General features: G+C 35.8%; 1 protein-coding gene across 1 annotated transcript in view; it reads left to right on the forward strand.

Moving 5' to 3' along the window:
* The window catches only part of Smp_154440 (protein kinase), a gene marked incomplete at both ends in the record, with an annotated part of 71,393 nt that overhangs the window by 20,971 nt on the left and 24,883 nt on the right, over nt 1–25,539 (forward strand). The window contains 5 exons of the mRNA XM_018793881.1: nt 709–2,786; nt 5,227–6,417; nt 8,466–8,930; nt 9,694–10,017; nt 17,338–17,560. Of these exons, the coding sequence (XP_018648349.1) occupies nt 709–2,786; nt 5,227–6,417; nt 8,466–8,930; nt 9,694–10,017; nt 17,338–17,560 (4,281 nt within the window). The remainder of the gene's footprint in view (nt 1–708; nt 2,787–5,226; nt 6,418–8,465; nt 8,931–9,693; nt 10,018–17,337; nt 17,561–25,539) is intronic.

A 25,539-nucleotide genomic window follows, 5' to 3' on the forward strand; every position in this document is an offset into this window, starting at 1 on the left:
TTTTTTTACTGTGATCCTTACTCCTATTCAACTCTTTATTTGGAATGTAATTACTTCCCCATTCAGCCGTTTTCTAATTTATAGATTAGTCGAGTGAAGTAAAGTGTCCGAAGAATAGTAAACAATAATACTACCTGGGGTGTTATATGAGAAGTCCTAAAAGTATATGTGTAAAGAGATTATATTTTTAAAATTCTAAACTTGCTTATTGTATGCCACAATCATCAGATATCATAAATTTTTTATCACTTTTTGATGTTATCATCTTTCAAGGAGGTATGTGCATTAAAAGAACTGTATATGGACCATATGTACCTTGATATGATGAGAAAATGCAGATTTTTTTTATTGAGACTGTTCTAATAAGTTTATTTGGATAACTGTATATATTATGCAGTAAAAATGTCTTTCGCGTGGATTTAATATCTTATATTGTTTTACTTACTCATGCTGTCTTTCCCTATCGATAAGTCGCTTGTTCATGTTTTGAGTAAGCCATTTTATTGGCAGAGCGTTTAACCTAAACTATAAATGAACGTTATGTTTTGGTGTTTTTTTAGAAGTCCACGAACCATCAATTAATTGAATTGATAATTAATGTCTGGCACATTTACTTTTTTTCTATTTACATATTTACCGGTTTGTGAAAATCAACTCATATTAGTTATTACACTAATACTATTTCTTGTTTGAAATATGTATATTTAGATCTGGACGATGAAGAAGAGTTCAGTGAAAATTCTAGACCAATGTCTCCGGTCGATAATATAAACCAACCAATCAATTATCTTTTTCAACCTGTAGCCAGCAACGTTGAACCAATCAGCAATCCCATAAGTAATATAATCCCTCAATGTATGATGTATTACGTTGCTTCATCTGCTGTTGGTTTGCCTACTTCCGATTCAATTGTTAGCAACAGCAGAATAAAAGGTGATCTTGGTCAAATTCCTGAAAATGTTCCTGCATCTGATATTTCAAACAGTAATTTCGTCACACAATCTTTGTTGCCAATGAACTTAAACTATATAAAGGATATTTTATCTCTGCCTGTTGGTCGTTTAGAAAATGGAGGCGTGAACCTTTTTAATTGCCAAGCTGGTTTAGAAGAAGTACCCCCTCTTGTTCCACGCCTTTCTGAGCAGTCAGGTGCAGCGCTTGCTGGAATTTCAAGATCAACATCTTGCAATGAGTCCACATCTCGTGATCCAGTTGTCATTTCTCAATCAGACGATGTAGCTTACCAGTCATATAGTACTCATCCTTTACGTAATATGACAAATTTGAATCATATTTCTGCCTGTAATCAGGGTGGGACTGGCTATAATTCTTCATTTTCTTTCACTCCAGAGGAATTGGTAAACGTTACTGTCACTATTCCCGCCTATCTGGAAACTACTTTGAAGAATTTGGTTTCTAACTTATGCTCGAACCCTTCTCATGCTTGTGTCTTGATACCGACCCTAGAATCTAATGAAATATCGTCTTTTTATCGTTGCTCTGGTGTGCAAGTGGTTGATATACCCGATGGACACATGTTTGTTGGTATTCCTGGAAATCGACGCATGCCCTCTGGTACCCGTTTACACAGCACACTTCTGACAACTGTCCAGGCGAATTCTGAAAAGCTTTTTGTTCTTGCATCTGGTGCTAATTCTGATGATAGTTTTTCGGGACCTCACATTTACAGGATTCCACAAGACTCAGCTCTAGTTCTAACTCACACAGGAAATATTCACTTGTTAGACAAAGCTGCTCTTGTTGTTCCGGTTCGTTCGATGGATCATTCTCATTCTATCAGTCCACCTAGCTCTCCTGTTCACGAATCGGGCACAAATCTTGTCGTGTCATCCGTGTATGTCCGAAAGTTACCTATTCCTGCAGACGTTGATACACTAAGTTTTGATGATGTTCTTGCCCTTTTAATGGCACTGCGTGATGCACCACATGGTGCTATGCAATCGTATCCCTTAAATATGATTGGTACAAATACTGATGGAGAAAATGTCGCTATAGGACCGAATACTTTAGCGTTTGATAATAATTTAGGACCTGAATCTTTAAGCCGCCGGTCATCCGCTGCTACGACAATACTTCCTGCATCACCTAATTACTACTCAACACAAGTACAAACTGTCCCCTCATCTGGAATGAATCCTAACCAGCCCTCACTGAACGTAACGAATCAGCAACAAGTGCAAAGCTCACTTCAGTCTGAGATAAATACAGCATCCCAGTTTCCAATCCCTGTTTCTATTGGTCAACAATCAACCAATCAATTGGCAGGCACAGTTAATTCACAACTTTTTCTGCCTGATCAAATTCAATCACTTATTCAATCTGTGAACCAACCATTCTCTCTACAATCATTTCCGTATTCTGCTGTAAAAAGTGGTACTTCATATATAAATCAATCAAATATGTCAACAGATAATACGCAGTCAGTTCAATCTATCGTTGCTCAAAACCAACTATCTTTACCGCTCAAAAATATGTTTTCACAACAACAGTCATTTCCAATAAAATTATTACAGGACCAAATATTAGTAAATAATCAATCTCAAGGCAATCCATCCTGTTTGCCGAATTTACAGTCGCAAAATCAGCAGCAGCAACCACAACAAAGTCAACAACAACAGTCCGTTGTATTTCCACAGTCACATGCCCCGGCTCAGTCGACTTCTAGTCAATCAAAAGAATCACAACAGCAAACATTAGTGCAACCAAACACACAACAACTCTTACAACTATTATCAGCTCTTAATACTCTACAAAATTTAGACCAGGTATGTAGATTATTTTATTTTCCGAACATGAGAGCATTTAATGTTAGTGTATTTTTTCAATTATGTAAAATGATCTTTAAAAAGAAAAAGCTTTTGTAAAACATAAAAGCACATATGCCGTGGTACGGCTAATAATGGGAGGAGTCCACTCTTTCTCTCCCTAGAAATGCATCATATAGCCGCTACCAGGGAAGTTCTACTCACTGCCTTCTAGCGGCCGGGATGTTGTTAACGATATTGAGAGGGATGAAAAGCAAATTTTCTGCGCTTAAACCGGGTTGATTGGTATAGAGGGTCTACCATATCAATGGTACACATAAGCTTTAGGGATCCTGATGGAGAAAATAACGTGTAAACCCGTTCTTGGTCACCGGCCACCGTGGGACTTCATCTCTTAACGTTTCTTCATTGCCTTGTGAATCAGATCTTTGTGCCAAAGGCTGGAGTAGTGGTTCCTTAAGAAAATCACCTGTTTCGGTTTGGCCACCCGGACAGTATCCCAATCCACTCACAAATTAAATGATACCTACTTTGTGTGGCGCATCTATCTTTTGGTGTTCCTTTGTACCAATTTTTTTATGTCTAAATAAATAATACGTATAAAAATATTACTAGGTATTAGGCAGCTCTGATTAACAATTTTATCCTCGATTGTTTCATTAATAGCACAAAATGTTTAATATCAAATGAATGGTCCATGGGCAAGTGGTTCATTCCCTTCATTTTTTAATCTAATCTTTGTATCCAAAGGGTTGTGAGGAAATGAAAATCCATTGTAGCCGTTTGTTGGTGTAGGCTCATATGTCATTCTCATTGAGAACCTTGTCTGCTCCAGTACTTCGAAGACACCTATGATCGAAAACTAGTAGCCTACGAATATCCTCTTCTCTTACCGGCCATGTTTCACTGTCATGAAGAAGGGCGGAACGAACTTCTGAGCAGTAAACCCGTCCTTCGGTTGGTAGACGGATATCTCGCCTACGCCATAAATGACGCCAGTTGGCGAAAACTAAACGAGTCTTCTGTGTCCGTGCTAAGATTTCGTCACATACTAGACCACAAGGGCTGATGAGGCTCCCAAGATAAGTGAATCGGTCAACACGCTCAACTACTTCACCCCCTATCATCAGTTCAGGTGCTGATGCAACCCAATCCTGAAGTGACATCTTGCATTTCGAGGAGGAGAATCTCATTCCGAACATGCTTGCATAGTTGCTTATAGTGATCAGAAGACTGCATTTTTTTCAGCATCTTCGCCAAATAGAACTATGTTATCGGTGTATTTTAAGTCAACAAATGTGTCTCCCGGTAAAAGTTCAACTCCTGAGAATTTAAATGAGAGAACTGTTATCTCTAAAATCACGTCTACGATAAAGTTAAACAAGAATGGGAGAGTGGACAGCCCTGACGAACACCACTTGAAGTAATCAATTCAGATGACAGTTCGCCATAGGCTCTAACTCGACCAGTTGTGTTCGAGTAGAGAGCCTTTATACGGTTAATATACTTCTTTGGTTTTCCTTCAGTGATAAACACTGCCACAGATCCTCACGATCAACGGAGTCAAATGCCGCCTTAAGGTCAAGAAATACTACGATTGTGGGACGTCTGAATGTGTGTTTATGTTCTAGGTCCTGACGTAGAGTGAATATCTGGTCTATACTACCACGTCCAGGTCGAAAACTAGCCTGGTTTTCTCTAGTCTGCTCTTCACAAGCTTTGGTTAGGCGTCGAAGTATTATTGAAGCTAATATTTTAGACACTATATTAGTCGAACTGATTCCTCTGTGATTGTCACAAGAGGACTTTTGTCCTTCCATATAGACTGGCACAATCAGTGATTGGGACCAGTCAGATGGAATTACGTGTAGTTCCCAGATTCTACCTAAGACTTCAATCAATCTCACTGATAGTACTGTACCACCATGCTTAAAAATTTCAGAGGTAAACCTGTCAGGGCCTGCTGCTCTCCCTCGATTCAGATTTCCTATAGCTTTTTCAACCTCGTAAAGAGTTGGAGGACTGACATCAACTTGCCATTCAGGTCAGGTGAGGATCGTGGGAAACCGAAGTGTGGCTGAAGGCCAGTTGAACTGATCCCTAAAGTGTTCTGTCCATCAATACAATCTCGTGGATTGAGAATGAATAATATGTCCATCTTTTTCCGAGATAGTTTCGCTGACAGTTGGATTCCTAATAATGGTTTCCTTGACACATCTAATGCATATGATCTTAAGTATTTTCATTATCTTACTCATTTTCGCGATGCTGTTTGTTTACAGCTATCATGATAAAGTTTAGTGATTAGTTAATCTGTTTGAACTTGAATAAAATGTATTTCGTTTTTGCATTTCACTGTTAATTGACAAGGCTTTTCTGACTTTTGCATCCACTATTGTGTTGTCAGTCTAAGTGATTTTTTCATCACTTTCTACCTTAGGTACCTCAGTTACTTTCGAATCTTCTAAAGACTTCGAGTCAATTTGCTAATCCAGTATCTAAATCATCCACCGGTTCGGGAGCTGTTGGCACGGCTCCAAGTGTTGGTGTAGTTCGGCATTCTAGACAAGTTTCTCCTCCAGTATCAACACAGTCTGTAACACTTTCTTCAACTCAGTGTCAAACAAATCATGTTCCCCAACGGTTTAATAGTGTTGCATATCCCTCTGTATCGAATGCAGGAGTATGCGCAGCCAGTGTGAACTCTTTGCCTGATTTGTTGGGTCGTTTACTATCCTCTGCAGCTGCAAACTCCGAATGGCTAAATGTCAGTGAAGCTAATAAACGTCAAGGTATTCAGATACATCCCACCTTTGTGCAAAATAATCTCTCATCATGCGGATCCACTCTAGAAAATCAAGAGAGTTTGAATATTCAGTCTGCAGTAAAAACGCCGACAGTCCAAGGTGGTGGAATTATCACACCTCAGTCATCACAGCCTAATCAACAGCAACAACAGTTAATCCAAATACCAACACATCAGCAGTCAACTCAAATCCAATCTCAGTTGCAACACTCTCAATTAGTAAGTTCACAACAATCTTCTCAAATGCAACCACATGTCTTACAGCAATCTCATGCAACAATATCATCTACACAGACACAATGTCAGCAGCAACCACCCCAAATGTCCGGACAAATTCAACAACTAACTCAACTACAACCATCTCCACAACCGGCCCAAATACAACAACAACAACAACAAACATCTCAAATATTATCTCAGATACCATCACTTCAGATACAACAACAAACACCTACTGTTAATCCTCAAATACAAACGCATCAAATACACCAACAACAAGCATCTGTAATTCCATTGCAACAACAAAGTTCACAGTCTCAGACACTACAAACATCACAACAACAATCTCAAACTCATCAACAATCCTCTAATCAACCTCATATCACACAACCTATTACCGGTCACCAACAAGTTCAGTATACTTCACAGCAGTGGCAACAACCACAACATTCCTTAAATGTCATGCCGAAATTATCTTCTCCTTTGCCAACCAGAGACAGAAATCAACAATTATCTTTATCTAATGCTCATTCATATCTTAGTCAAATCTTACCTGAGTTAGCAAATGCTGTACGCTTGATCCAACAAACTCCTGATAATAATAGTGTAAGTTCTGTTCATTGTGTTTCCATATGCCTTGTATATATATATATATATATATATATATATACCGTTATTTGTCTGTTGGTCGCGGTGTTAGATTAGTTAGATAACTATACTTCCATCTTACACCTATGAGGCCTTTACGGTTGTCCTTGCTTATCATTAACTATGTAAATGATAGATTATAATCAGTGTGATTATTATGATGTACCACTTAATTTTCTTTTTTTGTTCAGTAATATCATGTTTTAAGGATAAAGAAATATCAATGTTTATTGAATAAATAAGCTGTATATTGATTGACTGACAAAATAGTGTGGAATGATAAATGTAGGTCATTTGGCTGACCCATATAAAAAATCCATGACGCTTTAAATTCAGATTTTTACTTGTTTTTAAATACCAATTGATTCGATAGTTTGTTTTATGTATTGAAATTCAAATATTTCATAGTACTGCAATCAGTATATAGTATTGCTAAGTTACTTAAAATGTGTACTGGAAGAGGTTTTTTTTCGTTGTTTTATTTTTTAATGACTCAACAAATGATATTGTCCAATAGAATTCGTATTTCACAAACGATGTCTATTCCAGGATTTCTTGATCTGTTTTTTTTTAAAAATAGACCAGGATAAATAGGTACTCAGTGTATTCGTGGTATCAAAACAATTTATGAGTGAAATTTTTTGTCTACTATCAATATACACTTGTCTAATAAAATAATGCAAATTGTGCTATTTAAAAAAAAATCTGATTCTTATTCCTGGAGAAATAATAAACAAGTTATTGATAACGGACTAATATCTTTTTTTAAATACAAATATTATCTCCAGAATTTTCAATGTATTGTATTTAACCTACTCAAATTTGGTGTAATTTCCTTTTTTATTCCATTCCGACTGCATATGAACAATAACCAAACAATCGTATCTCGCTTTTTTTGGTTTCTACAATCCAATCACTGTCATTGGGTAGACTACTTATCCTACTAGTACAGTGAAAACTCATAGACAGGATGTGTAGCATTTATGTATGCATATGTGAAGATGTTTTAATTTGAAATGTCCTCAATAAGAAAACCATTATCCGTTACCTTAGATTGCATATATATTCAATTGTATTTATTTCATTGTTTTAGGTATTTGTTTATAAACCTTTGTTTACAAGCCATTATAAAAAAATCTAGTTATTTTTAGAAAAGTTTATTTATCAGTGATCAGTGACCTCATATTCATCTACAAATTGTAATATATTGTTAATTTTCTACTAAATATGGTTTTAATTAGTTAGGTATTTTGGTAATTAACAGTAGAATTTGTCTGATTTACCGAAATATTTTCGAATTTATCTTAATCTAATTAAATCAATATTTATTTATTTAAACTTATAAACGTTGATACAAGAAGGCATTGAATATATATATGCGCCTCACAAATCATTTGACATGTGTGAGAGCTGAAATACTGCCCGGACACCGAAACTGAATTGGGTGGTTTTCTTAGTGGGCCACTCTCCAAGCCTTTGACCTAAATGTCTAATCCCTAAGACAGTGAAGCAACGTTAGGATATCCCGACCCATGGTAGTCGGTGACCAACAATAGGTTCGTATGCCATTCGTTCTCTCAGGATCCTGGAGTCTATGTCCACCATTTGTTTTGAATCAGGGTTTCCCAACTCCTCTAGGTGGACCCTCTGTGTCCACCAAACCAGTTAAAGTGCCGGAAATTCGCTTTTCATCCTCTCAATATTGTAAACAATATTCCGGCCTCTAGAAGGCAGTGAGTAGAACTTCCATGGTAGTGGCTATATGATGTAATTTCTAAGGAGAAAGAGTGGACTCCTCCCACTATTAGCCGTACCAGGGCATTTGAGGGAATTAAATCAATAAACAGTATCTCTTTAATGATTATTCAATCTTAATTTATTAATTTATCTTAATTCATTACACTGTAAACTCTTTTTTCAATTGGTCAACGTCTTATCCTTATAGGAACTGCTTACAATCAAAAATTATCTACCTTTGATATCTGTGTCTGTCTTTCTTTCTTTAGGCTGGTTTTCTCCCTTTAGATGTTCAGAATAAATTACTCACTCTTTTACAACAACAACAACAGATTCAAAATCAACCTCCACACCTATCAGCTCAAGAATTATCATCCAATTTCACAGGGACAAATACCACATTTCCTACTTGTGTAGCCGTACCTAGTAATACTAATCAAGTTTTAAATGTACACTCTGCATCGAGCAGTTCAAAACTGCCTATTCCTTCTAATTCGAATTTCGCTTCTTTAAATCGGTTTATTGTCACATCTTCTAATATATCAACGCCTAATCCGATATGTACTGCTGTAACTTCCTGTTCAACACGTGACCATGTAGCATTACCTGTTGATGTGACTAAAGATATTAAGAATGTTGAATATTCCCTCACTAGTTTACCAACTGAACAACCAAGCATCACTTCGACAAGGCCTGTGAATCCATCAGGAACAACCATTGCTAACAAGTTCACAGTACGTTGATGTACTTTTTATTTCTAAAAACACTTTATTCCGAATCTAGATCAGTGTATTTATACTGTAGTTCTTAATGATTTTTACATAATCTCTTTAATAATTACACAGAAAAGGATTTCAAGATTGTTTTTGACAATTGGAAAAACTGAGGAACTTCATGAATTGTTAAGGGCTATCTATCGGAATAACTTACTGTGTAAAAATGTCTATTCCAGCTAGATCAAGATTTTAACTGAAGGACGTAATTGATTACGGTGGTTTATGAATAGAACAATCGTCGACTTCCTGTGTTGTTAAAAACTTTGAACGCATGCTTTCTCTTTTGCTTTCCAATCCCAGACTCATTGTTGGTGAACCTGAGGAAATCTTCTGTTGTCACGAATCAAGGAAAACATTTGATGTTTAGAAAATTATGTGAAAATTATTAAACGATGTTGCAGTCAATGTTTTTTAACTTTTAGAACGTCCAGGAATGTTTTAAACAAGGACAAAAGGAATAATATAAGTGTATTGTTATAAATGGGAGGTACTTTAGAGGTGGTATGGTTTTTGTGCTCTATAGTTAGTAAATTAAATGATTTCATGACTTCGGTTCATGCATTTATTTGACAGGCAGAGTATGTGTTTAACTATCAAATGAATCTGAAGCAGTAATCATTTAGTCTAATTATTCGTTATTTTTCATAAGCGATTGGATAAAGGAATGCTTTTTTTATTAAGACTACTGATATAAAATTTTACATTTTTATGTGAAATTCAGGTGGCTCCTGCAAATCTGGAAGATGATGATCCAGGTCCTCCGATGATCCCTCATATGCCTGGACCCAATCAACTGCATCAAGCTCCACCTCCAAGACCGCCTAGACAACATCGTCCCTATGCTGCTTCAGTAATCGGAGTACACGCAACAAATGATTTACCAGGGCATGCATCGATGGCGGTTAGTGGGACAAATGTCAGTTTGATACCTAATATGAATCAAGCTTTGCCTAATAATGGAACAGTTACAAACGTTAATGTAGGACTTAATATGAATCAACCTCTGCCTACTGGATCAGCGACAAATATCAAATCAGCTTCTAATGTTCCATCAATAAACAAGGCAATTCTCTTAAAATATCTCGTTTGTCTCATTGTTTTTGTTTACGTAATCTATATGTATGAGCTGATATGGTGTTGCGGTGTACAGTTTATACATTTCTCATATAAAAGTATTCTTGAAATTCTTCAAATAGTCACTAAATTGGTGGTCTAATTTTTGTTAATAAGCGTCAGGTTTCTGTTTCTTCCTACAGTTCTGTCATCATAATAATGATCTATGTTTAGTCTCCTTTTTCATGTGATCATTCTCTTAAATTTTGTGTTATTTAGTTGAAAATGTTACTTACTTACTTACTTACGCCTGTTACCCCTCGTCGAGGAGCATAGGCCGCTCACCAGCATTCTCCATCCAACTCTGTCCTGAGCCTTCCTTTCCAGTTCTTTCCAGTTGCTATTCATCCTTTTCATATCGGCTTCTATTTCCCGGCGTAGTGTGTTCTTTGGCCTTCCTCTTTTCCGCTTCCCTTCCGGATTCCAAGTTAGGGATTGCCTTGTAATGCACATTGGTGATTTCCTTAATGTATGTCCGATCCACTTCCAACGTCTTTTCCTAATTTCCTCTTCATCTGGAAGCTGGTTTGTCCTCTCCCATAAAACGCTGTTGCTGATAGTATCCGGCCAATGGATGTTGAGTATTTTGCGTAGACAACTGTTTATAAATACTTGTACTTTCCTGATGAAGATCGTAGTAGTTCTCCACGTTTCAGCTCCATACAGTAGGACTGTCTTGACGTTCGTATTAAAGATTCTGACCTTGAAATTGGTTGAGAGTTGTTTTGAGTTCCATATGTTCTTCAATTGTAGAAATGCGGTCCTTGCTTTGCCAATCCTCGCCTTTACATCTGCATCAGATCCTCCTTGTTTATCAACGATGCTCCCCAGGTACTTGAATGTTTCCACCTCTTCCAGAGTTTCGCCATCAAGTGTGATTGGGTTGGTGTTTTCGTGTTGCATTTGAGAATCTTGCTTTTTCCTTTGTGAATGTGGAGGCCTATGGATGCGGAGGCTGCTGCTACATTTGCTGTCTTCATCTGCATTTGTTCGTGTGTATGAGATAGGAGGGCTAGGTCATCTGCGAAGTCCAAATCATCTAATTGGTTCTGAGAAGTCCATTGTATTCCGTATTTCCTTTCAGATGTCGAATTCTTCATAATCCAGTCAATCACTAGAAGGAAGAGGAATGGGGAGAGTAGACAGCCATGTCTGACTCCGGTCCTTACTGGAAATGCATCTGTCAGCTGTCCTCCATGCACGACTTTGCACTGTAGTTCATCGTAAGAGTTTTGGATAATGTTGACAATCTTTTCAGGAACTCCATAGTGTCGAAGAAGTTTCCATAATGTTCTCCTATCCACGCTGTCAAACGCCTTCTCATAGTCGATGAAGTTGACGTATAGTGATGAGTTCCACTCAACTGATTGTTCAAGGATGATCCGTAGTGTCGCAATCTGGTCTGTGCACGATCGATCCTTACGGAATCCAGCCTGATGATCCCTAAGTTCGGCGTCTACTGCGTCTTTCATCCGATTCAGCAGCACTCTGTTGAAAACTTTTCCTGGTACTGATAACAAACTGATGCCTCTGTAGTTCTCACATTGGCTCAGATCTCCTTTCTTTGGTATCTTGATGAGATATCCTTCTTTCCAGTCCATTGGCACTTGTTCCTCTTCCCAAATCTTCTTGAATAGAAGGTAAAGCATATTTGCAGTTATTTCAATGTCTGACTTCAGTGCTTCTGCTGGTATATTGTCAGGTCCTGCCGCCTTCCCACTTTTGATTTGTCTGATGGCCATCTTGACTTCTTCGATCGTTGGTGGAGAGACATCTATTGGAAGGTCAGTGTGGGCTGCTTCGATGTTCGGTGAATTCAATGGGGCTGGTCTATTCAGCAGTTCCTCGAAGTATTCTGCCCATCTTTTCCTCTGTTCTTGAATCTCAGTGATTGTCTTTCCTTCTTTGTCCTTGACTGGTCTCTCTGGTTTGCTATATCTCCCTGCCAATTTCTTCGTTGTATCATATAGTTGTTTCATATTCCCTTCTCTTGCAGCTTTTTCCGCCGTCGTTGCTAGTTCTCCCATGTATTTCTGCTTGTCGGCTTTAATGCTTTTCTTCACTTGCTTGTTTGCTTCTGCGTAGTCTGCTTGTGCTTTGACTTTCTCTGCTCGTGTTCGGCTGTTTTTAATTGCTAGTTTCTTGTTCTTCCTTTTTTTTGAATTTTGTCCAGGGTTCCCATAGAGATCCATTCCTTGTGATGATGCTTCTTAGGACCAAGAACCTCCTGACACGTTGAAGTTAGTGCTTCTTTTATCCCTTTCCAGTTGCCCTCCAAAGTAGTTTCTTGTTCTTTCAGTAGATCCTGTAGAGCTTGGAATCTGTTGTTGAGAGTTATCTTGAATTCATAGAGCTTGTCAATATCTCGAAGGAAGGCTGTATTGAACCTTTGTAGTGCTGTTTGTCCAGTTGTCTAGTGTTTCTTTAGCTTCAGTCTCATCTTGGCCACAACCAGGTGGTGATCTGAAGCTATGTCAGCTCCTCTCCGGGTTCTCACATCTTCCATTGATCTTCGGAATTTTTTGTTGATACAGATGTGATCTATCTGGTTCTCTGTGGTTTGGTCCTGTGAGATCCATGTAGCTTTGTGTATGCGCTTGTGTGGGAATATTGTGCCGCCTATAACCAATTTGTTGAATGCACATAGATTTGCAAATCTCTCCCCATTTTCATTTCTCTCTCCTAGTCCATGTCGTCCAATTATATCTTCATATCCTGTGTTGTCCACTCCAACTTTAGCATTTAGATCTCCCATCAGGATGGTCAGGTCCTTTCGTGAGCACTTCTCTATAATTGATTGCAGCCTTTCATAGAACTGATCTTTATCATCGTCGTTGCTATCATTGGTGGGTGCATAACATTGGATAACGTTCATTGTGATCCCTTGCTTCTTTGATTTGAATGATGCTTTGATTATCCTGGGTCCATGAGATTCCCATCTCACAAGTGCATTTCGTGCTTCTTTGGACAGCATTAGAGCAACTCCCTGATTGTGTGGAGCATTTTCCCCTTCGTGACCGGAGTACAGCAGCATCTCTCCTGTACCTAGCCTTTGTTGTCCAGTTTGTGTCCAATGGGTTTCGCTGATTCCGAGTACTGCCAAGTTGTATCTCCTCATTTCCATTGCTATTTGGCTGGTCTTTCCTGTCTCCCGCATTGTCTGGACGTTCCATGTACCTATAAAGAGTGTTGCTCTGGTTGTTAGAAGGTGCATCGGTCTCGTGACTTCCGAAGAATTTCGGCTTTCATCATGAGACGTCATAATAATTCCTTCAACTTCCAGGGCAGAGTTTAAATGGTTTGAATTATTTTTTCTGGTTAGCGTTTTTTAACGAGTTAGCTTTTCTACGGGATGGGGTCGCTAACCCCATGCCCAACCCTCCTCCTTTACCCGGGCTTGGGACCGGCAGTAACTCTAGAAGAGCTACAGGCGAAGTTAGTTGAAAATGTTAGCTTTAGAGTATTGACTTAGCTTCTGGTCAATAGTGTTCGTGTGGATGGAATTAGCAATTCCTTCGTCATTGTTGGCAGTTTCTTTGGCTTGCATGAGAATTACATGTTATATATTACATAATTCAAATTTAGAAGTTTATATTAAAGATCCCCATATTGACCAGAAAAATAATTGCGAACTCTAGATTGGTAGTTGTAAAATACAAAATACACTTGTGGATGGTTAATAAAAGTCAGATGATACAGTCAGTTGATTTTTAAGGGGTACTGAATTTTTGTGAAACGTTTTTATCGTTTGGTTGTTTTTTCTTGCTTTCCGTGACCATGATATAAGGGTATGAATAGGGATTTCGACAATCATTTAATTATCTGTAATTGTATCACGCCGTGGTTTTAACATCGTGGAACAATCAACCACCATTCAAATATACCGTTTTAGTAGATCGTTCCAGTTGGATAAACAATATTTAAATGATGTTTCAGTTTACAGAAACGGTTTAACCAACTCAGAATTTAGTCGATTTAACATTTTTTGTTATACATTTTCCATTGTCTCTCCTGTCAGTCACTCTAGCTATTAGTCAATGTAGATACTGTGTTTTGTATTTCAGAAAACACACTACTGTCTAACCATGATTATTTTCTCAGTATGCATGTTTTCTAACAGCGAAATTCGGATAAGATCTAACTACATATTTTATACATAATATATAATACATTGTGTATTCCATAACTTATAGTGAAAGTCACTTTCTTTTCATCGTGAAAACAAAATCTAGTATTGTCTCTCTGCATCTTGTTATACTTTTTTGTCGTAGCATTTCTTTCATATTACTGTATTTTATTTTTCTTCAATAATTAAGCTTCAATTGTTCTCTACGAAACAATTTTTTTATAGAAATATTGGGCATAGTTTGCGTAAAGACCTAGAGGCCTGGTGGTCGAAGCGTGGTAACGAGTCGGAAGCAGTAGCTGGATATGATAACTATGGGAAACTCTTTCAACTCATTCGAGTCACTGGCTGCAAGACGTCTGATGTTAGTGAAACGATCTGAAAAGCTGATGGGATGTCAATGAATAACGTCCACCAACGCCTTAAACAATGGTCAGTGTTCTTCAAGGAACAGTTCAACTGGCCTACCGTCCCAGTGACATCGATCGAACTGTCCTGTCCTCCATAGCCGGTGACGACTAACGTACTTGAAGGGACGGAAGTTAATAAAGAGATTTGATTTTCGAAGCGTCACAAATCATCGGGCCTTGACGACTTACTTGTAGCCATTTCAGGATGATGGTGAATTTCTAGTTTTGGGGCTGACCTATTTGTGTGCAAAAGTTGTGCAATTGGAGAGTGTGGCTGCATCATGAAATGAGGAGATAGTTGTCCCTATCTTTAAAAAAGGTTCACTTCACTTATGCAACAACTGTCAAGAGATAAGTTAATTTCCGTCTGCCTCCAAACAATTGGTTTCTGTCATAGTTGGCATTTTGTCCAAAACCTGTGGAACATTGAGTCGCTCGGAGCAGGTGGGTTTTTTATTCTGGTCGGGGATGTGTTGACCATATCATCACCCTCCATCAAATTCTGGAAGACCTCTATACTTATCACAGGCCAACAATCACTGTGTTTCCTGACATCATGGCTGCTTTCGATCCGGGGTGGACAGGACAATTCTTTGGGACTGAAGAAGGGTGTGCCTGAGAAGTTCACTCCCATCTTAGAGGCTCTGTATGCAAACGCTTCAAACAGAGTTGTTTCATTCAAGCAGTGGAAATAGGCAGGGTTGTTCGATCTCAACATTTCTTCCCATCTTTTTCATCGATGATATTCTGAGAACAACTTTGATGGTGTATGTAATGGTGATGTTGATCTGTTACCTAGAGAAAAGCGTTTTGACCTTGATTACGTAGCAATATTTCCTTGCTTTTTGATGATATCTAAGCCATGCAATCCATATATGATCCGTAGATAGTCAGTATTTATACATATGGCGTGTGTTTCGCACTTTCTAAGTGTGAAACGCTTTGAAAAAGCCGACAAGAGCTTGTGCCTACATTCACTCTTTGTATTGGGCAGGTAAAAGCAGTCGAAAAGTTCGTATATGTAGATAACTGTGTAAGTGTTGGTGGTGACGTTACTAATGAGATCGAAATACGTATGGTGAAAATCAGAGTGACCTGTTCCATTCGGGTCCATCTCTGACTCCGCGATGTTATCCTGGCTGCAAAACTTCAGGTTTACAATGCTTGTGAAACCTGGATTCTTCGGGTTGAGGGTGTTAGACGAATCTGTGTTTGATCGTCATTGTCTCTGAAAAATTGCTGAAATCCAGTGGCAAGAATTCCACGTTATGCATTATTCGCCGACACTGGGACTGGATGGAAAAAGCGGAGAGGTGGTTAGTGTATGACATTGTGTCGTGGTATGAAAGAAAGCTATCCAAGACTGACTTCTGTCGGTCCTTCACGACTCTCTGTTTTGGGTCCTAGAGATGATTCAACACAGTGGCTAGAGACGTTATCAGATATGACTCAGAATAGAAGTCAGTGGCGATCCTGCGTAACCTTCTTTTACTTTCTTCATAAAAAGTGGACGTTACATCTTTGACTGGAAGCATTTTTTCTGGTTGTACCTCTGCTAACTGATCTACCTCTCCTATTACTGTTATAATTATTATTTCACTATCATACACTAATTTCTGTTCATTGTTGTTCTCCTTTTCCTTATACACACTTTGTATTCTCGACATCTTCACATTCTCATTGTTATTGTGTGGCGCATATGTATTTGGCGAACCTTTGTACCAATATTTATGTGTTAAAATAAATAAGTAACTAAATGAGAGACGTGTTTATCAAGACGGAATTTGGATGAGCTCAGTAAATAGCGACTTTGGCGTTGGATGCGAAAGTTACTGAATTCGAGTCTCAGTTTGGACATGAAAGGGAGGAATTAAAAGCGCGAGACTGGTAAGTCCTGGGTTCGAATCTCGCGAATGAGGGATCGTGGATACACACTACTGAGGAGTCCCGTAATAGGACGAAACGGCCACCCAGTACACCCATTTTAGTCAATACTTTTTCGATCAAACGTATGTGTAAAATCAATGATGGTTATGCACATTTGTGAATATAACCTTCATTTCAAAAACCTTTAATGTTTATGACACACCTCGACTATACTAACAATTTTATTCGGATAGGAAATGCAATTAGAAAAGTTGACATTTCATGAAAGAATATAATAACATTAATTCAGTGTTAGTATGTGGTGCAAAGAGACTCACGTTCGGTAAACCGATTTATTTTTTTTCCTCCGGGTCGAATGTGTATCTAGCTAAAATAACCTTTACTGACATTATTTTGGAAAACAGCAAGCGTAATATAACCGTCTGTTCTTTGCAATCATGGAAGTCACTCAAAATTTTCAGCTTAATCAGTGAATTCAATTTTCGCGTGAATGAAGAGGACTGTGTTTAGATGAATGTTAGAAGTAATGTTAACGTTATTTAGGATATTTTCATTTAAAGATCAATATGAGAACATATAATTGTGTTATGCTATATAGCATAGTGGAAAATAAACAATTTATCATGACATGTGTGACGTGCTGTGCCTATTCTACAAAACTGATTGTTCATATTATTTGACATCTTTACATATTGGTTATATCAAAGGGAAATATTGCTACATTTTATTATGTACCAATGTAAATTCTTGGTATCTCTGTAGAGATTTCGTGATAAATGTAGTTATGCTTATCTACGTCACGTTGTCCTTTATTTTACTCTTTTTTTAGATTGAAAATGTACCTTTACAATCTGGCCCATCAATTGTAACTTTTCCAACCACTACATTAACCGTTACGCTACCTCGAACCCAGAACCTTCCTCATCATCAACCTAAGTCATCTGTTTCGAATATGACAAGTACCATTCCGTCGAATGTCGTTCATTTATCTACTTCTGTAAATCCTGCCTCTAGTGTTACTAATCCAATTCAATCTGGATCTCAAATTTCAAGTTAGTGAAATATTTTTCGTTTTCCAAAGCCCTTTTTATTGTGTTTTTCTCATCAAAATGTATAAGTTGGAATTCGTGAGCATTTTTTTCAAAAACTAAAATGTTATATGTTTGTCAAGAAAAAGAATGTCATATGTCATTACTTTTTCTTCATACTTCTACAGTTTTCTTTCGTAATAACTAACCATTTAACAACTCATTAAGGGATCGTTTACAATTGAAGTGTTTTATTCTTACATAATTTCGTGTTTGTATACTTATTCGAATTTAAATATAACGATTCAGTGATACTTATAATCTCCTGTTCGTAAATTATATCATAGTTCAGATAAATTATTAATAAGTTTTAAATACTTCAATTGTATTCATCAGATTGGATTAAATGATTCTGCTACATTATTATATTCTATGTTTACCATACCAAGAAATTATCCTGTTAATATGCGCGCGTTTAATGAAGTGGTTACACCATTTCAGTTTCTATCGTAAGAAGTTTGTGTCTGATCTGGAGTTAATTAATTTTCATAAAACAGTGTAACAGTTGCGCTAGCTAATTTTGTATTAGACTCTAGTACTTCATTGTACTACTCAATTTAATAATGAATAAAATTTATAATTCATGTACCAGTGGTCTTCTAATACTTTGGTAATTTTCGAACTGAAAATGTAATATTTAATAAGTACCTTGATTAATATATAATAATTTTCTCCTTTTTTTTATTTTCTTCTATTTAGCTACAAAGTGAATCAGTTTCTATAGGTAGAAGTCAGAATATTTTGTTTTAACAAGCATCTCTTTATATCGGTAGTATTGATATTTGTAACATCAGCGTTTTAATGTTTTGGTCACCTGAACATAAATCGGTACGATATACACGTTTATTTTTCAATCATCAACTATATTTCGACAGCCCGGTGTTTTGATGGCTTTTTTCTTCAGGTGTTATCAAATTCGAGTTATATCTATCTATTTATCCCTATATATAGTTTAATGATTTTTCATCTATTTACATTTGCTGCAATACAGATTTTTGTTCTCTATTTGTACGTTCATTGAACAAGTTGAACAGATATTGTCCTGCGTCTTTCCATACGATCTCTTTACTTTGCCTTTTTTTGTTGCACATCAGTGAGAACAAAGAAAAACAATCAATCAAACGAACAACAAAATAGATCATAATGTGTGGCTTTTTTCTCTATTTGCCTCTCTCTCTAATTTATGCTTTCGAGCTTCCAACATTGTTGTCCTCTTATACACCTTTAATTTTCATTTATTCAGTCTGACGTGTTACGCTTTTTCATCTTGTTCGTTGGTTATTGTTGACTAAGTAAAAAGAAGAAAACGGTTTGCTTGCTTTGTTTTATTCTCACACTACATACAATCATTCCAGAATTACATTGTTTATTCTGTTTTGCATCTGTCTAATATATATATATATATATATATTTGCATGTATAAATAAATACTTGTTCAAAATATCCTGATTGTTTGTTTTCATTGCTTTTTTTTCTGTTTTCTTAGTTCAATAGAGCTAATATACTGTTTTTGTTAAGTAGCTGTTGAAAACTATAACAAAAACCAACCAAATTTCATTGCTTATACTTACGGTCATAATTAGTTCTGTCCTTATATTATTTTATTTTTCTTCGCTCTGTTTTTTTTTGGATTCCTCGTTTCATACACTCCTTTTGTTATGCGTTTCTGTTCTTACATTTTTCAGCATGCATCAACATATTGAGTTTTTTTCTTGATCAAAGCTTAATTGAAGAATTTATTACCCTGTCTTATAGGTGCATCTGTTGCAGTTCCTCTTGTTTTCATTTTTTAAATTGAAAGAATTATTGTTGATCAATGAATTGTTTTTTTTTATTGTTTTCAATACGGATTGTTGATGAAAGTTATGGTAATTTTAGTTCATCAAGTTTATGTGGTTTATGCGCTAAGTTATTACTTCTAATCTGTTTGTGAAGGCTATCCAGAATGGAATTAGGGAAAGGGTGGTTTTGAATGTCGAGCCTGTTGGCTAAACACCTGGTTTACCAACACGCCACTTTTCCGTATTTTAAAAACATGGATATATGTGTTACGTTTATGGTATAAGGGTAGAATTGATTATCAGTTCATTCATTTTAGTCTCAATTCATTTAATTTCATGTATTTATTTTAGTATTTAGAAGAAACACAAGTTTAATTCACTCTGTTATGGAAATTCGTACGTAGTTTATGAGTCAGTGTTGAGTGAAATTAGTGTAAGATAATTATTGTTCAGAATAACATGCTTGCTATCAATTACTCATGATTTTGTTTGATGTAAATCATTTTCTAAAATTGATTAATTTGTATTTTACAGTTTTAAATAGAAACATATTTTTTTAGTCATGATACAATGACTATGATCATAGTAATTTCGTTGACTAATAAAGACAGCATAACTATTGAAAAAGTGAGTGGTTACGTTAAATGACTATCTTTTTAGTGTTGGTGTATTTAATAGTTCAAATCAATATTTTGCAGCATGTTTATGGTAGAACTTGGATACGATCGTAGACACCTTAAAATATACTAGTTATGTAGAGTGCTTCATTTATTTCAGTTTCTCCAAATAACGTTATTTAGTTAAAAATAGGTAGTTATATTGCCTACGTAATTACAGAAAATCTTTCTGATGATCCTTGGTTCGATTTTGTCTTCTATGGATCTAACATCTAAATCATTAATACACTCGTACGCTATACCAACTCACATGACAAAGAAAGCCAAATACACAGATTCTATCGAAGAACAAATAATAATAATAATATTGGTATTCATAGTTCATCTGTATTTTTAGTCTGCCAGACTAATAGGAATGAGTGAGAACTTATGTCAACTCGAATAATTTTCGTAATCATTAAAATCTGCCCACATTTTCATTTCATTCATTACATGCCTTTGGGAGATTTCATGTTTTCCTCAATATATTAAGCATATTTCAAAGGTTTCCCTTGGGTTGGATGGAAAAAACGTTGAGAATGATTTCGACGTGAAAGCTTTTGTCTTCATTTAATGAAACCAACTGATAAATTCCCTGGGGTGAAAGCAAAGGACTCGACTATTTATTCTTACTAGGGTTTCATCAAGTCTATTCAGTTATACCTTGAAATATTATTAGTAGCAGTTCTTTTACCTCAGCTGAACGGTCATAGATCAATTCTGTTAATGATTACTTTTGATTATTAAAGGATACTTACTTACCTATTCGCATGGTATATCCATACAAAATACTCCTACAGCTGTTTCAAAAATCTTTTATTCACTGCTATCCTTTCATAATTTGTTTAATACTTTTGTATACTCTGGATCAGTAATATTAAATTGCGACCATTAAACTTGAATACGTATTCAGTTCAGCCATTGATTATATATATATATATATATATATATATATATATATATATATATATATATATATATATATATATATATATATATATATATAAAATGATCTTTGTCTGTTTGGTTGACCTTATTCTATGTCCATTCTATGTCCTCTGTAAACCATGACTTAACAGTAGGTTAATTTCTCTTATCAGTTTGTCTAACTTACAGAAAGCAATGAAAAATAATACTTGTAGACGTATTCATTCATATACCAATCTGTGATCAATAAAATGTATAATTATATTGTCATTTTTTAGCGGCAAGAATTCTATCATTACGATATCTGACATCGAGTTGCCAAAAATAAAATGATACATTAGTAGTAGAAAAATGATGATGACGAATTTGATAATTTTTTAATATCCATAGATTATAAATTTTTGTTGTTATTGTTCAGCATAAACTAAGTAATTGAATAATAGCTGATTGTTATTAGGTATTAAAATCTAATTTAATTGATCTGATTTTATACTTAATTATGTCATATGAATAATTTCATTAAGGTTCATATTATTAGCATTCTCTTAACAAGAAGGGAAAATATATTTATAAAGAAGTTACTGTTGTGATTTGGTTAGTGTTTCATCGTATTCACTGTGGTGTCATTGTATTGAACACGCTAAAACTGAGAGAATTGTTTCTTTTCAATTTCGAAGTAAAACGTGGTTGGATTTTATCTAAATTACAAAGTGTTTTAAATTTGAAAATGTTTCCTGGCAATAAAAACACTTTTGCTATGACTCAGAAAGATTTTATACTGAGATAACTACTGAAAATGAATGAAGCAGGTCTGTTTAGCCTCGTGGTTGGACTTCTTAGTAATGACTATTTACAACTCAGAACTTTCGAGATTAGTAGTGATCATTCAATTGATCCACACTTTCAAAATCAGTCAGTTTGAGGTACTGCTCAATTCTGAGAGTATATATTTAAGGCTACTTTCATTTCCTATTGTTTTTAGTATCAGAGAACATTTCAATGATCGAAAGTTGTTTAGAAACACTAATGCAGATCGGACAATAGGTAGGGTTGGCTATGTCTTTAGAAAGTCTTAATATCGACGTCTGTTGTCTATCCGAGACCCGTATTCAAGAATCTGGTCAAGTACTACGAATTCGCTCTCCATCTGTCGCTTCAAAAGGCTTGTTTTATGTGCGTTTATCTGGGAACTCTTTGACATATTCGTCTGATCTTGTTGGCGTTAATGTCGCACTAAACGCTAGAGCTGAGGCAGCATTAATCAATTAGATCCCCATTAACATTCGGTTATGTGCTGTTAGATTAGAAAGCTCCATCAAAGTGAGAAGTCGGCGTGAGAAACGATATCTGTTTGTCATCTCCGCCTATGTTTCGACAGATTGCAGCCCGGATGCAATTAAGGATGAATCCTACCAACAATTAACTGTTCTCCAGAAAGTGCGTTCGACAGATATTGTAGTATTAGCCGGAGACTTGAGTGTTCAGGTCGGGCGTCTAGGCACAGAAGAGAGTCGTTTGGGTGGCGGATGGGGACTTGTTGGTCGCAGGACAGATAACGGGGACCGTCTACTGCAACTATGCACAGACCACGACCTGTTTCTGGCCAACACTGACTTCCGGCACAGTCATCGCCGATGTGCCACCTGGTGTCCTCCCTCTGCATCTCAAGCTTGGAATCAGATTGATCACATCGCGATCTGCTAGTCTATTAATTACTGCCTCCCACATTTGGCTAAATCTTCTACAAATGTTATTTTCTATTTTATGGTACGATGTGGTCAATTTGATTGGTTTCTAAACTCAGTATGTTTGAACTATAAGAATTCATACATCAGAGGCTGTTATTCTTGCTCTGGACTTAACTTGCTGGGCTAGGCAGAAAGCAGGAATAATAAGTACTCTAGACCGCTCGCACGGTTTCCTCGTATCGTTGGTCCGGTCTACAAATCACTGCTTTCTGATTGGTGATCTTATCACGTTGATCATTATCAAGGCATCTACTCGACCACAAGATACAACAAGTCTACACAATAAATCCATTTACGGGAGTTAAGAAATCCTGATAACATTACAGAGTGGCTAGAGACGTTATCAGATATGGCTCAGAATAGAAGTCAGTGGCGATCCTGCGTAACCTTCTTTTACTTTCTTCATAAAAAGTGGACGTTACATCTTTGACTGGAAGCATTTTTTCTGGTTGTACCTCTGCTAACTGATCTACCTCTCCTATTACTGTTATAATTATTATTTCACTATCATACACTAATTTCTGTTCATTGTTGTTCTCCTTTTCCTTATACACACTTTGTATTCTCGACATCTTCACATTCTCATTGTTATTGTGTGGCGCATATGTATTTGGCGAACCTTTGTACCAATATTTATGTGTTAAAATAAATAAGTAACTAAATGAGAGACGTGTTTATCAAGACGGAATTTGGATGAGCTCAGTAAATAGCGACTTTGGCGTTGGATGCGAAAGTTACTGAATTCGAGTCTCAGTTTGACAATGAAAGTGAGGAATTAGATGTGTTAACCTTAAAACTCAGAAGACATTTAGAAAGTGCATCATAATGTTTTAAGTATTTATTTACTTATTCGAATTAAGGGAGTCATGTATGTAGCCTTTTTTGAAGATTTCTAATTGAACCCTAACTTTTGTTTATTTACCGTATCAAAGCGTCGATGAAGAACATTCCATTCGTTTATTTAAGAAAAAACATTGTTTGCAACATTCAAATTAGTCAATAATTTTTCGATCAAACGTATGTGTAAAATCAATGATGGTTATGCACATTTGTGAATATAACCTTCATTTCAAAAACCTTTAATGTTTATGACACACCTCGACTATACTAACAATTTTATTCGGATAGGAAATGCAATTAGAAAAGTTGACATTTCATGAAAGAATATAATAACATTAATTCAGTGTTAGTATGTGGTGCAAAGAGACTCACGTTCGGTAAACCGATTTATTTTTTTTCCTCCGGGTCGAATGTGTATCTAGCTAAAATAACCTTTACTGACATTATTTTGGAAAACAGCAAGCGTAATATAACCGTCTGTTCTTTGCAATCATGGAAGTCACTCAAAATTTTCAGCTTAATCAGTGAATTCAATTTTCGCGTGAATGAAGAGGACTGTGTTTAGATGAATGTTAGAAGTAATGTTAACGTTATTTAGGATATTTTCATTTAAAGATCAATATGAGAACATATAATTGTGTTATGCTATATAGCATAGTGGAAAATAAACAATTTATCATGACATGTGTGACGTGCTGTGCCTATTCTACAAAACTGATTGTTCATATTATTTGACACTTTTACATATTGATTTAATTATCTACATATTACGTACATGAAATTTCTTAGTAACTTGACATTCTGCTGTCTACTCTTGTAAGATTTTAAATGTGGTGTTCACTGTTTGATTTGGTATGATTTTATTCACGGAGTAATGTATCAATGTTATTCTATTCTATAGAGTTAGATGAATATATCTTGACATCTTATCTCACAAAATTCATTAAACAAACCATGTAGATGAATTTGAAAGCTGAGAATTTCTGCTTTATGAATCCTTGAACGATTAAGGATGTGAAAAATCAACTCATGTGTGTATTATAGAAACGTCATTTTTAGGACAATTTATTTAATACTTCTATGTTCTACAGTAGTGTATATGTGTTATATGAAAAATGATTAAAACTGTCAACAGAAATTATCAAGTCATTAGTTTTTGTAATATCCTGTAGTTTGTGTTTCACAAGATTTAATATCATACTCAAAAACATTGCCTAATCCGACGCTGTCGGAACAGGGACCAGTTATTTACAAGAAGAGACCGCAAATTTAGAAGACATCAATCACAATAAAATAATGTATTTTTAATTTAACATGCTATTTTCTAACATATTCTTAAGTTCTCAATTTACTCACTTCCACCCATATTTAATTATGAGTGAAAATCTAGATTCAGGGCATTTGATGTACTTCAGAGATCAATCGGCATTCAAATTGATAGGGACATTCATTTTTTGGAATTAAAAAGGGTAAAAAAAATTATTGGAAGCATGTCATGATAAATATTTTCCGATTTAAATGGGTTTCAGGACAGTTGTGTACAATTTGAAAAGAACTGAAAAATCATAAATCATTAGATTTTAACTCAGTAATTGGATGATATTTTGATTGGTGAAAAACCGTAGCTTCCTGATTTCGACTTTATGTTAAATCGTCGACATAATATGTAATTAGTTTCTATAATTCCCCCAAATTTTCCTGCATATTAAACTACATGATAACTAAAAATTTCCTAAGGACTGTTTTTTTTATCCCTTAAGATTATAACTAAAAGTGTCGACAATGGACTAATAATACGTTAACATCTTCTGTAGTTTAACTAATGAAAGTAAAAAATATTTTGAAACTTTTTAGAAATTCATAACAACAATCGATCCAAAATAAAAATTTTCTTGCCGTGAAAATTGCATTTCTTGTTTGTTTTTAAATGAAAACAGAACAGAGAATACAAATCAGCAAAATGAAAGTGTAAATAAATCACAACAACTAGA

Source organism: Schistosoma mansoni, chromosome 1, assembly GCF_000237925.1.
Source record: "Schistosoma mansoni strain Puerto Rico chromosome 1, complete genome".
NCBI lineage: Eukaryota > Metazoa > Platyhelminthes > Trematoda > Strigeidida > Schistosomatidae > Schistosoma > Schistosoma mansoni.